Here is a 13147-nt window from a genome sequence, read left to right as displayed (position 1 = left end):
CGTTTAGCCTCGCGGTAGGCAGCTTTGGCAACGTTTGTCTCAATGCTAAGGCCAGCTTTGTCCAGAGCTTTGAAGGTTTTGTAGCAGGTTCGCTTTAACTTCACCACATCTTCAAACTCACTGTCCCACCACCAGGTTTCCCTCTTCCACTGGTGTTTTTTGGAGAGACCTCAAACTTCACTTGCTGTTTCAAGTAGAGTGTTCTTTATCCTCATCCAAACCTCTCCAACAGTGTAGGCAGGATTGACATCACCAGTAACAACTTTTTCAGTGAAGGCATCATGGAACTTGTCTGCCACAGCCTTATCCCTCAGCTTCCAAGTGTGAATGGGAGGGGTGAATTTGCCTTTGTTGACTTTGGGGATGAAAATAGTGATATCACAAACAACAAGGTTATTTTGTTGGAAACACTCCTCAATTGGAATAACCTTTACATCGATGATTTCTCTGCGATACCTCTTTGGGTAGAGGATATAGTCAATCTGCGTTCTATAATTTCTCGAGAAGAAGGTAACAAGATGGCTCTCCCTCTTTACAAACCAGGTGTTGCTTACAACCAGATCGTTGTCTAAAGCGAATTCTCTCTCTCCCGCCTTGTTGCATTCACCGAAGCCTCGACCACCGTGTATGTCACCAAAACCATCACTCATGGCGCCGACATGGCCATTCCAGTCCCCAAGTGGTACAAGAATTTCTGAAGCTGGGATTTTGGTAACAACACTCTGAAGCTGGTCGTAAAAGCGGTCTTTCTCAGCCTCAGGGAGTCCAGACTGTGCTGCGTATACGGAGATAAAGGTGAATACCGCCTTGCCAATTATCAAACTCACCAAGATGATCCTGTCAGCAAAACACTGGACATAAAAGACTTTCTCAATCCAGCGCTCCGTAGTTGTCAATCAAGTCTTGTAATGGTTGTCCAACCAGTCTAACTGTGGTTATCAAAAAAACCCACCTTGCTATGGTTGTCCAAAAGTATTGCTATGGTTGTTTAAACATATTGCTATGGTTGTCCAAAAGTAATGAAATGGTTGTCCAAAAGTCTTGCTATGGTTGTCCAAAAGTCTTGCTATGGTTGTTCAAAAGTATTTCTATGGTTGTCCAAAAGTATTGCTATGGTTGTCCAAAAGTATTGTTATGGTTGTCCAAAAGTATAACTATGATTATCTAAAAGTATTCCTATGGTTGTCCAAAATTATTGCTATGGTTGTCCAAAAGTATTGCTATGGTTGTCCAAAAGTATTGATGTGGTTGTCCAAAAGTATTGATGTGCTTGTCTAAACATTCATTGCTTTTCATGCTGTGATTGTGGAAACTATTTTTCGTTGTTTGTCAAAATAATTAAATGGTGCAAAATGTGTTTTCTTGGTGCAGTGCTTGTTCTTAACAGTTTTGGTTCATGTACATACAGTGTTTTTTTGGTTTTCCAAAATAGTACTTGCTTTGGTACTTTTCTAAAACTTCTTCTTTGCTTAGGTTGTTTTAGAAAGAGGTTTAGCTTTGAAAAACAGTACTGTTGTCCAAGCAGTGTTGGGGAAAATAGTTTGAAAAATAGAAATTTTGTTTGTCCAAATTACTGAAAATTGTCCCAATAATTGCTGCTCTGGTCAGGAGCTACCTGTCTGCACTATTTGGCTCATACATGTATATGAATTAATCACCACAGTCTAGTGTTTAGCCTCATGCCATGTCATCAACACAATCTACATGTGGTGTATGTCCTCATAATGTCATTAATCAAAACATCGCTCAGCTTCATTTGTATTAGAATGTTGCATGCATTATAAAAACTGTTTACATATGTTTTAAATTGGGAAGAACAAGATGAAGATGAAGTTGTTGTGCCTTTATTGTTGTATCTTGACCTTATTTGAGTGTCCTTACAGCAGTTTGTAGCATTTAATAGGCAACAAAAAGTCCATGTAATATATAACTTATAATTTAGCCTGGCCTCACAAGAATATCCAGCGATCAGTATCTCTTGTTTTGTTATTAAAGAATATATTATATTTAGGGTCACATTCTTTGCACAGAGAAGACAGTTCAAAATGCATTATTTTGCTCTGTAGTTTAATGCCTACTCGGATATATGAAGTCGTGTACAGGAAACCAATGTACACCTATTTGATTGTTCTTCAATAAATCTGCATTATTTTTTAATTTGTGAAATCACATCAGAAATAAAAGTTTTTAACAAGAAATTGTTTTATCATTATTCAAAAATATAAAAAGGTGAACAAGAATATAATTTCTGCCACCTGAAAACCGGTATTATGGCTCTCTGAATATTTGCAAAGAAGGCTGATCTTCAACGAAGATTTTGCAGTACATGAAATTATCACAGGCTTTGCAGTGCACAAAAATAATCAAAGTTCTGGCAGTACACACAATTATCAAAGGTCTCGCAGTACACAGTTCTTGAGAAACTCACAATTATTTAAGACCTTGCAGTACGTAAAACTATCAAAAATCATTTCAAGTATCCAAAATTATCTAAAGAATTATTTCCAGAACAAAAACACGTGCATGTTCAGGATTTTTATTTAATGTATTGTTTTTCATATTTTAATGTACATTGATTGTATTTGTTCAGGTGGTAATAACATAGTTTTTATTATTTGTTTCCATGGTTACAGAAGTGTCTGCAGTTTGAGCTGGATGAGACAGTATGGGAGGCTAAACAGAGGATCTTGGCAGTGTTCTCCAAGGTAACGGCACTTCTTTTGCTGTGTTGCAAATTGCAGACACATTTCCCAAAGCAATTTAATTCAAATATCCAATGGTTCATTACCATAAAGAGTAATTATAAAACAAAAATCTCAACCCAAGGATCAAAATATTCTTGATTGCTTTGCTCTTAAACATAGCTTGCAATTGGTGCAGAGAAATTATGTTGTGAAAAAGCTCAAGTTTGTTATGCCTCTAAGGAGTTAGAGAACCAAAGAATTAGATTTGTTAGTCCGAACCTATGCACTTCCCCAAGATATTGTTATGAACTCCTCTTTAACTGTTGTATGAATCGAGGTTTACCCCTTTCCCACTAAGAAGCGAAGTGACAATGGCTTTTGCAACCAGCATAAAACCAGAACAGCCTGCGAGTAACTCGCAGTCTGTTCTGGTTTTATGCTGTTTGCATCTCATCAGCACCTAAGGGTTGGAAAGGAAGCCTTTAACTAAGTGATAAAGGGTTAAACGTTCACAGTCTTATGACCTTTATGTCTATGTGATTGGAAAGAAAGGAATTTCGACTATGACTATTTTGGGCTGAATTAAGGCCCTTTTCCTTTTTGAAAACTGTAGAATATATAGTAGATTTTTTGTGTATAAAAACTTGTTATGTGGGGACATTAGTGTCTGTGACACATTTCTAGTTTTTGTCTCTATATGTCCACCATTATGTCTGGACATTGTTATTTCTAGTCAAACTTTAGCTGCAAAGTACTGGTTCTACCCAGGAAATAGATTCAAACATTTTGACTTACTTTAGAGCTAAAATAATTCGTTAAAAGTAAGAAACAGAGCATTTTCATAAACAAGTTGCAGCAATATTTTGATAAACGCATATGACTACTTTTTTGTCACATAAAATTATTCTGGAGAAGGAAGACATATAACAAACCATGAGTTCAGCTCTAAATGGGTAACACTTTTTTATTGGGAATCCAACTTTGAAGGATGTTGTTTTATCTGATGTATTCATTTATCTGTATGTGTGTTTTTTGTGACAGCACATCTTCCTAGATATTAACCCTTAAAGCGCTGGAGCTGAATTTTAAAGGCCTTTGCAAACAGTTTGGATCCAGATGAGACGCCACAAAACGTGGCGTCTCATCTGGATCCAAACTGTTTGCTTTTCTGATAGTATTCTTTGAAAAAATTCGAAGAAAATGCTAATTTTAGAAATTCAACAGACGACATTTTAGCAGACGACAAATTACCCAGCATGCAAAGGGTTAATCATTTAGAAGCGGCTTTTTATGTTGACAAAAACAGGTCTTAATAAATGGAGACTATATTTATTTTGACATTTGTTGACACCATGTTAAGAGGAAAATTGCTTAACTTTACAGCATTTACAGCTTACGTTAAAAATTATGTGGCATGATTTTATAGGCTTGTATATCAAAATAACCCTCTGAAACGGCAGGGGAGTGTTTTGAATATAACATTGTTTTACGTTGTTCAGTTTGTATTGTAATTGTAATCCTTAAACTTGGAATGTTCCACAACGTGTCATTATATTATATTATATAATATTTTAAGGAAATTGATGTTTAAATCTCAGATGTTCAATATATAAGCCTGGGTAAAATAAAGCCCTCTAAAAACAAAAAAAAAACTTTTTGGACCCAATGCTCTTTGGTTTTGACAGGTTTCACAGTATATCCTGTCTGTTCTTGTGATTGTAACTATCCCAGTTTGCTATTTATTATGCCCTCCTTCGAAGAAGAGGGGGTATATTGTTTTTCACATGTCGCTCGGTCCGTCGGTCCGTTCCTAAGTCGGTCCATCAATCCGTCCGTCCACCAGATGGTTTCCAGATGATAACTCAAGAACGCTTAGGCCTAGGATCATGAAACTTCATAGGTACATTAATCATGACTGGCAGATGATCCCTATTGATTTTCAGGTCACTAGGTCAAAGGTCAAGGTCACAGTGATTCAAAATAGTAAAATGGTTTCCGGATGATAACTCAAGAATGCTTAGGCCTAGGATCATGAAACTTCATAGGTACATTGACCATGACTGCAGATGACCCTTATTGATTTTAAGGTCACTAGGTCAAAGGTCAAGGTCACAGTGACGCGAAACAGTAAAATGGTTTCCGGATGGAAACTCAAGGATGTTTATGCCTAGGATCATGAAACTTCATAGGTACATTGATCATGACTGACAGATGACCCCTATTGATTTTCAGGTCACTAGGTCAAAGGTCAAGGTCACAGTGACTCGAAACAGTAAAATGGTTTTTGGATTATAACTCAAGAATGCTTACGCCTAGGATCATGAAACTTCATAGGAACATTGATCATGACTGGCAGATGACCCCTATTGATTTTCAGGTCACTAGGTCAAAGGTCAAGGTCAAAGTGACTCGAAATAGTAAAATGGTTTCGAGATGATGACACAAGAATGCTTACGCCTAGGATCATAAAACTTCATAGGTACATTGATCATGACTGGCAGATGACCCCTATCAATTTTCAGGTCACTAGGTCAAAGGTCAAGGTCACAGTGAATCGAAACAGTAAAATGGTTTCCTGATGATAACTCAAGAACTTTTAGGCCTAGGATCATGAAACTTCATAGGTACATTGATCATGACTGGCAGATGACCCCTATTGATTTTCAGGTCACTAGGTCAAAGGTCAAGGTCAGAGTGACAAAAAACGTATTCACACAATGGCTACCACTACAACTGATAGCCCATATGGGGGGCATGCATGTTATACAAACAGCCCTTGTTTATGTTATTTATGCAGACATTTATCTAAAATTTCTGCACATATTTATTGTTCATTCAGGACTTGAAAGATGCTCTGAACTACGGTATCTACATGCCACCAATGAACGGACGCGCGGGAAAGTTCTTGGAAGAGGAAAGACTTCTCCGAGAATATCCTCTGCATGGACCAATAGGATTTGTGGAGGTATGTCCCTCATTGACCAGTTGCAAAACACATTGTTTGTTCTGCCTCTCTGCATGTCTGAGGTTGTTTTCCAAGGATTTCTAATAAATTGATTGAAATGTCAGTGATTTTTAAACGGATAATAATGTTGCCCGATTGTTCTGCTCAAAAAGAAAATATTTCCCCTACAATTGCCTTAAAATTTCCTGTTCATTTTAAGGTTTGTTTTGATAAAAATACTACTTTATAGGGACACAAATTTCGTTTGTCAATAAATACAAGTATAACAATATTAAGCATTTATAGTATAGCATTTGTTTTCGGTTTTAGCGACAAAGTAGAATACAAATATTTGTAATCATGGTTATCTGAATAAAAAAATATCCCCTTTTGTCATTTAATTCCCCATCCTAAAATACTGAATGTGCAACCATGGGCTGTTATTTATCACTGAAACATAAACCGATCAATGGCCAAATCACTTTGCAACCTTACGACATTTCACAATTTTAATCTCACTCAATTTAGCAATACATCAATTAATTAGGAGTTTTAGTTTTCATTTTCATAGAATCAAAGAATTCTATGATCAATATTAAATATATGACCACACCTCCCTAGTATAAACACTGACAAACACGTATTGCCAATCAAACTGAGTTTTCTCTTTACCACTTAGATACGTATTTGTACGAATTTGTAGTCCTCAGTTTACCGGTTACCACTTATATACGTATTTTTAGCTCGGCTGTTTTCGGAGAAAACCCAAGGTAATGTCATAGCAAGCTTGTCGTGATGGGTCGTGCCGTCTGCCATCCGCGTCATGCTAAAACCTTAATATTTTGTCAAGGTTTTGAACATTGGCTCTAAAATCAAAGTGCGTCCACTTACAACTTTGAAATTTCATATGTACCTGCACCTTGATGAGTTATACACGCCACACCCATATTTGGGTCACTAGGTCAAAGGTTAAGGTCACTGTGAACTCTATAAAAAAAATAATTCTGACAAGCTTTCATTTATAAAAAAATGCACCCGCAGCCGAGCGTTGGCACCCGTTATGCGGTGCTCATTTTATGCATTTGTAGTCCCTAAGATGGTTAAATTTAATTATGCCCCCCTTCGAAGAAGAGGGGGTATATTGCTTTGCTCATGTCGGTCGGTCGGTCGGTCGGTCGTTCTGTTGGTCTGTCGGTTCGTCCACCAGGTGGTTGTCAGATGATAACTCAAGAACGCTTGGGCCTAGGATCATGAAACTTCATAGGTACATTGATCATGACTCGCAGATGACCCCTATTGATTTTGAGGTCACTAGGTCAAAGGTCAAGGTCACAGGTGAAGGTCACAGTTACTGGAAATAGGCATTTTAAGGATTTACCACCACCACCACCACCACCACGTATTCACACAATGGCTGCTACTACAACTTATAGCCCATATAGGGGGGGCATGCATGTTTTACAAACAGCCCTTGTTAAAGACCTTTCTTACTAGTTTCAAGTTTTAGAGCCTTCATCTCCATCCCTTAGATACTGATGAGCAGCAAAAAGCATAAAACCTGAACAGACTTCGATTTACTCTCAGGCTGTTCTGGTTTTATGCTGTTTGCACTTAGCCATTTTCACTTTGCTTTTAAGTGGGAAAGGATTAATATGTTTAACGGCTTTGTATAGAACAGTATTTTCCAGGAACATACTTGTATCCCAACTAATCCTGTTCAAGAAGTTTTAATGCAAATTAGCAGCGCTCTGGTAAGAGATTAGCCTGTGCAATGGGACTACACTTTATGCATGGACAAGATTTGTGTTCATAATACACGTTAAGTTCAAAAAAGTTCCATGGAAATGGAAAGCATTGTACATCATTAGCCTGCGTATACCTCACAAGCTAATTTGGGACAACACTTTACATACACGCATTTAGTTGGGTTTTTTCAGACCGAGGATTCCAAACAATTCCAGCTTAATTAGGTTTTATGACAGCTACTATGCAACAGTGGTGATGAACACCAATTTCTATACGTAGATATAATGTCATAATGATAGTTGTTGTATTTTTTCACCAGTTCAAGTACAAGAGACGGGTGTACAAGGTGATACATCTGAATGCCAGGAAGCTCAAGCAGTTGCATAATAAGGTAAGTCATACTACAGGATGTGAGCGACACTCTGTGAACACTAGACTCAATGCATCTGCTGAACCCTTAGACTTTACCACTTAGATACGTATTTTCATGCATTTGTAGTCCCTTAGAAAGTTATATTGAATTTCAGACCTTTCTTACTAGTTTCAAATTTTTAAAGCTTCAACTCCAAACCTTTGATACTGATGAGCAGCAAACAGCATAAAACCTTAGATACTGATGAGCAGCAAACAGCATAAAACCTGATGTTTGGTGTTCTGGTTTTATGCTGTTTGCACATAGCAATTTTCACTTTGCTTCTAAGTGGGAAAGGGTTTAAGTGTCCTCCCAAATTAGCCGGTGTATTATGCACAGGCTAATCAGAAACAATTATTTGACCTGAATTCGGAAACAAGTATAAGTACACATGACGAGTTGCTTTTAACCCATTTATGCCTCGTGGACTCTTAACATACTTCTTAATTGGATCATTTTATTTCCAAAATTAGGGATGTCTGGTATACTTATTTCTATATTTAGAATATTTCTTACAGAAATTCCTTTAAGCAAACAGAGCATACCCTGATGAGTCGCCGCATCATGCGACGTCTCATCTGGGTCTACGCTGTTTGCCAAGGCCTTTTTTCTAGACGCTAGGCATAAATGGGTTAATAATATATAGAATAATGATTGTTTTTTATATAAACTATAACTTGTGTTTAAAAGGAAGCTAAGAGAAGTGGTCAAAATGGCTAATTAACGCAGGTGGTTGCTTAAAAGTCAGGTGACCACATTTTAGATGATCAGTTTGTGAGATGATAGTATCATCTAAATGCAAAGAAACATACATTAATAGCAAAATAACTGATAGTCTTTTAATGTCTAAAGAAATATACATGTACCATTTCCACTTATGTCTATATTTAGTTAATAAACTTTATCAAATATCATGTACATGGTCTAAAGTTGTATAAAAATCGTTCTGAGCTTATCAAAACTAAGGCTAATTGCAAGAAGGTAAAAGTAAAATGGACTTATGTTAAACGACATACTTTTTTATCAGATAAAATTAAGTTTTATAACACTTGTAAAACTTCTTTTTTGAATGTTGTGCATGTGGTTGATTGTTTTGTTAGCTTTCAAAAAATATATGACACAATTTCATGTGTTGCCTATCCATTAAACCAAGCAGAAAACTGATGCTGGCACAACAGATATAATGTTTGTCGGAAACAATAAGCTATAACTATCTGATAACAAACAATTCCTTAGAGCATGTGTTTATGCACTGACAGGACTTGATAAGCTCCAGTAAGCAGATGGATTGTGTTATTTAAATGCTGGCCTATGGCGATGGTGGTTGACAGCAAGTGACCGTTAATAAAACGTTTAATATACTCTGACATATTTTATTTTAAAGATATTCTTCTAATTATCAAAGTAAAACAAATCTTCTCAATACCCGAATATTAGTTTTTTCACAGATCCATAAATAGTTCTGTAAAATGGGTGCATGTGTCCCATCATTATTCCAGAGTACATACCACTGTAATTATCATATGAGCTGAGCTCTGTGAAAAGGTTTAATGCATGTGTGTAAAGTGTCGTCCCAAATTAGCCTGTACAGCCTTCACAGGCTAATCAGGAATGACATTTTCACCTTAAACTGGATTTTTGCTAAGAAAAGATGTTAAAACGAGAAATACAATTTAAACGTAAAGTGTCGTCCCTGATTAGCCTGTGAGGACTGCACAGGCTAATCTGGGACGACACTACGCACATGCAATAAACCCCCTTTTCACAGAGCACGGTCCATATATTTTTCATAAAATGGTTTGCACATGAACCAGATGAAATAATGCCATCATGATCAGAAGCCTCATAAAATAGTTTTCCTGATTATTGCAGACAAACTACCGTCAGTTCATGGAGAACGTTAAGCAAGGCAACGTGTCCAAGATAAACAAACTGACCACAAAAGGCATGGACCCGAACTTTCACGACTCTGCTGGAGGTATGAGTGCTGATTGATATGACCCTGGTTTTGTAAAAAATGGGCATATGCGTAAAGTGTTGTCCCAGATTAGCCTGTGCACTCGAAAAGGCTAATCATGGAAAATTCTTTCTGCTTTTATGGAATTTTTTGTTTAACGGAAGTCTTTCCTTAGAGAAAATCCAGTTTTTGTGCTGGTAATAGATAATGCTTAAAATGAAAATTATCCTTTTGTTGATAATGAACTAATTAACAGAAAAGACAACCAAACCTAAACCATAATGCTATTATTTATTCTGTATGCTTTTATATGGCTCACCATTTAAACACAGAACACATGAATTTTTTTTCCAATCATTACTGATCCTTCTCCGTGAAAAAGCTTTTAATCTGAAAACTACAATACGCCAAAATTTATGAACCCAAACATTGTTCATACCTTCTTGCAGAAACGCCTCTGTCATACGCTGTATCGTTGCCCAAAGAGAGATGTCGTGAGATGACGATAGCGCTCTTCAGTGGAGGTGCCCATCTTGACTTCCGTACGCGCCAGGGACAGACGCCAATGCACAAGGCCATCTTGAACGGAAACCAGGCTGCAGTGAAGGTAGTTTTTAAGGCAGCTGACAATATTAGAATGGTATTTGTTTTGGAGGGGGGTTGCATGCATATATATTATATGTAAACCTAAAGACTGAAATGATTAATCCGGAAGTGATAAAGATTAAAAGTGGAAAAAGTCAAAAGTGATAAAAGGCTGAAAGTGATTAAAGCTGAAATCAGTTCAGGCTTGAAGTGATTAAGGCTCAAAGTGATTGAAGCAAAGAGTGATTCAGACTGAAAGTGTTTAAGACTGAAAGTGTTAAAGACTGAAAGTGATTTAGGCTGAAAGTGTTTAATACTAAAGTGATTAAGACTGAAAGTGATTAAGGCTGAATGTTATAAAGGCTCAGAGTGATAAGAAACGAATGTGATTAAAGCTGAAAGTGATTAAGACTGAATGTGATTTGGACTAAAATGATTAAAACAGATAGTGATTTAGACTGTAAGTGGTTAAGACTGAAAGTAGTTAAGATTGAAGTGATAAAGAATGAAAGTGATTAAGACTGATTAAGAATTAAGTGATCAAAAATGAATGTGATTAAAGCTGCAAGTGGTTATGACTGAACATGATTAAGTCTGCAAGTAGTTATGACTGAACATGATTAAGACTGCAAGTGGTTATGACTGAAAGTGATTAAAGCTGCAAGTGGTTATGACTGAACATGATTAAAGCTGCAAGTGGTTATGACTGAACTTGATTAAAGCTGCAAGAAGTTATGACTGAACATGATTAAGACTGCAAGTGGTTAAGAGTGAACATGATTAAGACTGCAAGTGGTTAAGAGTGAACATGATTAAGACTGCAAGTGGTTAAGAGTGAACGTGAGTGCGACTGAATCTGATAAGACTGAAGCTGATTTAGACTAAAGTGTTTCAGACTAAAAGTGATTGAGGCTGCAAGTGTTAAAGGCTAAACGTGATTAAGACTGAAGATGATTGAGGCTTAAAGTTTTATAACTTAAATTGGTTAACACTAAAAGTGGTTAAGGTTTAAAGAGACTCGGAAATAATGCTTTTAAGGCCAAACTGATTAAGAATGACATTGATAAAGACTGAACAGGATTCAGACTGGAAGTGATTAAGAGTATGCGATTCCAGATAGGAGTTTGCAATGGTACTGAATCTAAGGGGTTAAGGACATGGATGGCTTAACTGTCAGGCTATTTGGTAGACAATAAGCATATTTCTGTTTGGAGATTCAGGCAAATATGCTGGACTCTAGAGTGTATAGCATCTGTTCTACATGTGTACATTATTATTATTTATGGGAATTTAGATTGATGTACTTTTGATGTGATCTTTGATCGTAATAACATAGTCCCGAAAGCTTTTAAAAGAAACATAACCATCAGATGTCCATTTTCCCATTGCCCATGGTTACACTGAGCTATAAAATGTCAAGCCATGAGCATGAATTTCTCTAAACAAGACACAATTAATACCTACTATAAGGGTTTGTGTGACTTAAACAAGAAAATGCTTTTAGTTTTTATAAAATCTATTCAAATTTGGGTCATATTATTTGATAATGAGAGTCAGATTAGTTTTTCTGTGTTACAATTTACATGTTTTGTATTGAGGTCATGCAGTTTACTGTATTGAAATACTTCTTGGGAGAATAAGTATCCTCACTTGTTGGTTTGTCTGTCGTCAATTATTGCCCAGATTGCGTTGACAAATAAAGACATTATTATTTCTTGTTTAAAATTTAAATTTTAAAAAGCATTATTTATTGAAAATTATTTGTCAGATGTTCAAATGTTATATGTCAAATGGAAAGAGAAGTGCCTGAATCAAGGAAACAATAGTTTTGAGTGAGAGTAGTATATATTGACATTTTAAAAATAAAACCATTGGTATGGCGTGAAATTGCCACATGTCTTTCAACACATCAACACTTCAAAAAATATGTTTATATTGAGTGAACATTCTTTGTTCTATGAATGTCAAAACTTGTAACAGCACTAAAATATACAACACTATGTTTGAGAGACTTTTATGGTGTGTGTTCTTATACCATCACCTGCCCGCCTATCTCTGTGTCACTACCACCAGTGACCACCACTGCCACCAACATCAGCAACAATAAATGCTGAAAAAGATGTCTAGAGAAATATCATATTTAATTGATGTATTGATATGGGAATCAATAAATCTGCAGCATTAATATCATAACATCAGTATTTGTTTTAAAATTGAAAACACACGGTTTGAAAAGTCAGAACCAATTAAAAACAAAACAAAATAAAAACACCTTAAATGCATAGGACGAATTCAACACCAGAAACACTATCAGGATAGAAATCCTTGTCAGCTAGTCTTTTATTTAAGGCAAATGGCTAGATATAAATAGCCTACGTCATAAAAGATAGATGTATACAACATTAAACATACAAGGACATGACCAATCAATACAAAGCAGTCAGTTAAATAAAGTCACTGATGTTAACAAGACTACATATATAACACACACCCTTTTCTCATGTTATAGCCTTGATAATTTAGAATGAAGTGTTCTCAGTAAGATAAATTTGTTACACAACCTTGCATGGTGTGATACAAGGAAGTAAATTTAGATTCGGCTCAGCTGTGCTTCAGATATTATTTCTTTACCATTAACATGTTACAAGCCCATCAATATAAAACCAAGTATCATGACCCTTTTCCCATAAGAAGCAATATGAAAATGGCTTTTGCAACTAGCATAAAACCAATAGCCTGCGAGTAACTCGCAGTCTGTTCAAGTTTTATGCTGTTTGCTGCTCATCAGTATCTTAGGATCGGAAATGAAGCCTTTAAAA

The 13147-nt window shown here is 36.2% G+C and overlaps 1 protein-coding gene across 6 annotated transcripts in view; it reads left to right on the top strand.

Moving 5' to 3' along the window:
• Window positions 1-13147, top strand: part of LOC127850078 (SH3 and multiple ankyrin repeat domains protein 3-like) — a 115766-nt gene that overhangs the window by 35792 nt on the left and 66827 nt on the right. For all 6 annotated transcript variants that reach the window (XM_052382833.1, XM_052382837.1, XM_052382835.1 and 3 more), the window contains exons 3-7: window positions 2634-2705; window positions 5524-5649; window positions 7694-7765; window positions 9659-9764; window positions 10193-10350. In XM_052382833.1, the coding sequence (XP_052238793.1) occupies window positions 2634-2705; window positions 5524-5649; window positions 7694-7765; window positions 9659-9764; window positions 10193-10350 (534 nt within the window). The remainder of the gene's footprint in view (window positions 1-2633; window positions 2706-5523; window positions 5650-7693; window positions 7766-9658; window positions 9765-10192; window positions 10351-13147) is intronic.

The sequence above is a fragment of the Dreissena polymorpha genome, chromosome 11 (genome assembly GCF_020536995.1).
Source record: "Dreissena polymorpha isolate Duluth1 chromosome 11, UMN_Dpol_1.0, whole genome shotgun sequence".
NCBI classification, from domain to species: domain Eukaryota; kingdom Metazoa; phylum Mollusca; class Bivalvia; order Myida; family Dreissenidae; genus Dreissena; species Dreissena polymorpha.
The sequence above is the reverse complement of the archived record's forward strand: the minus strand, read 5'-3'. Positions and strand labels throughout refer to the sequence as shown.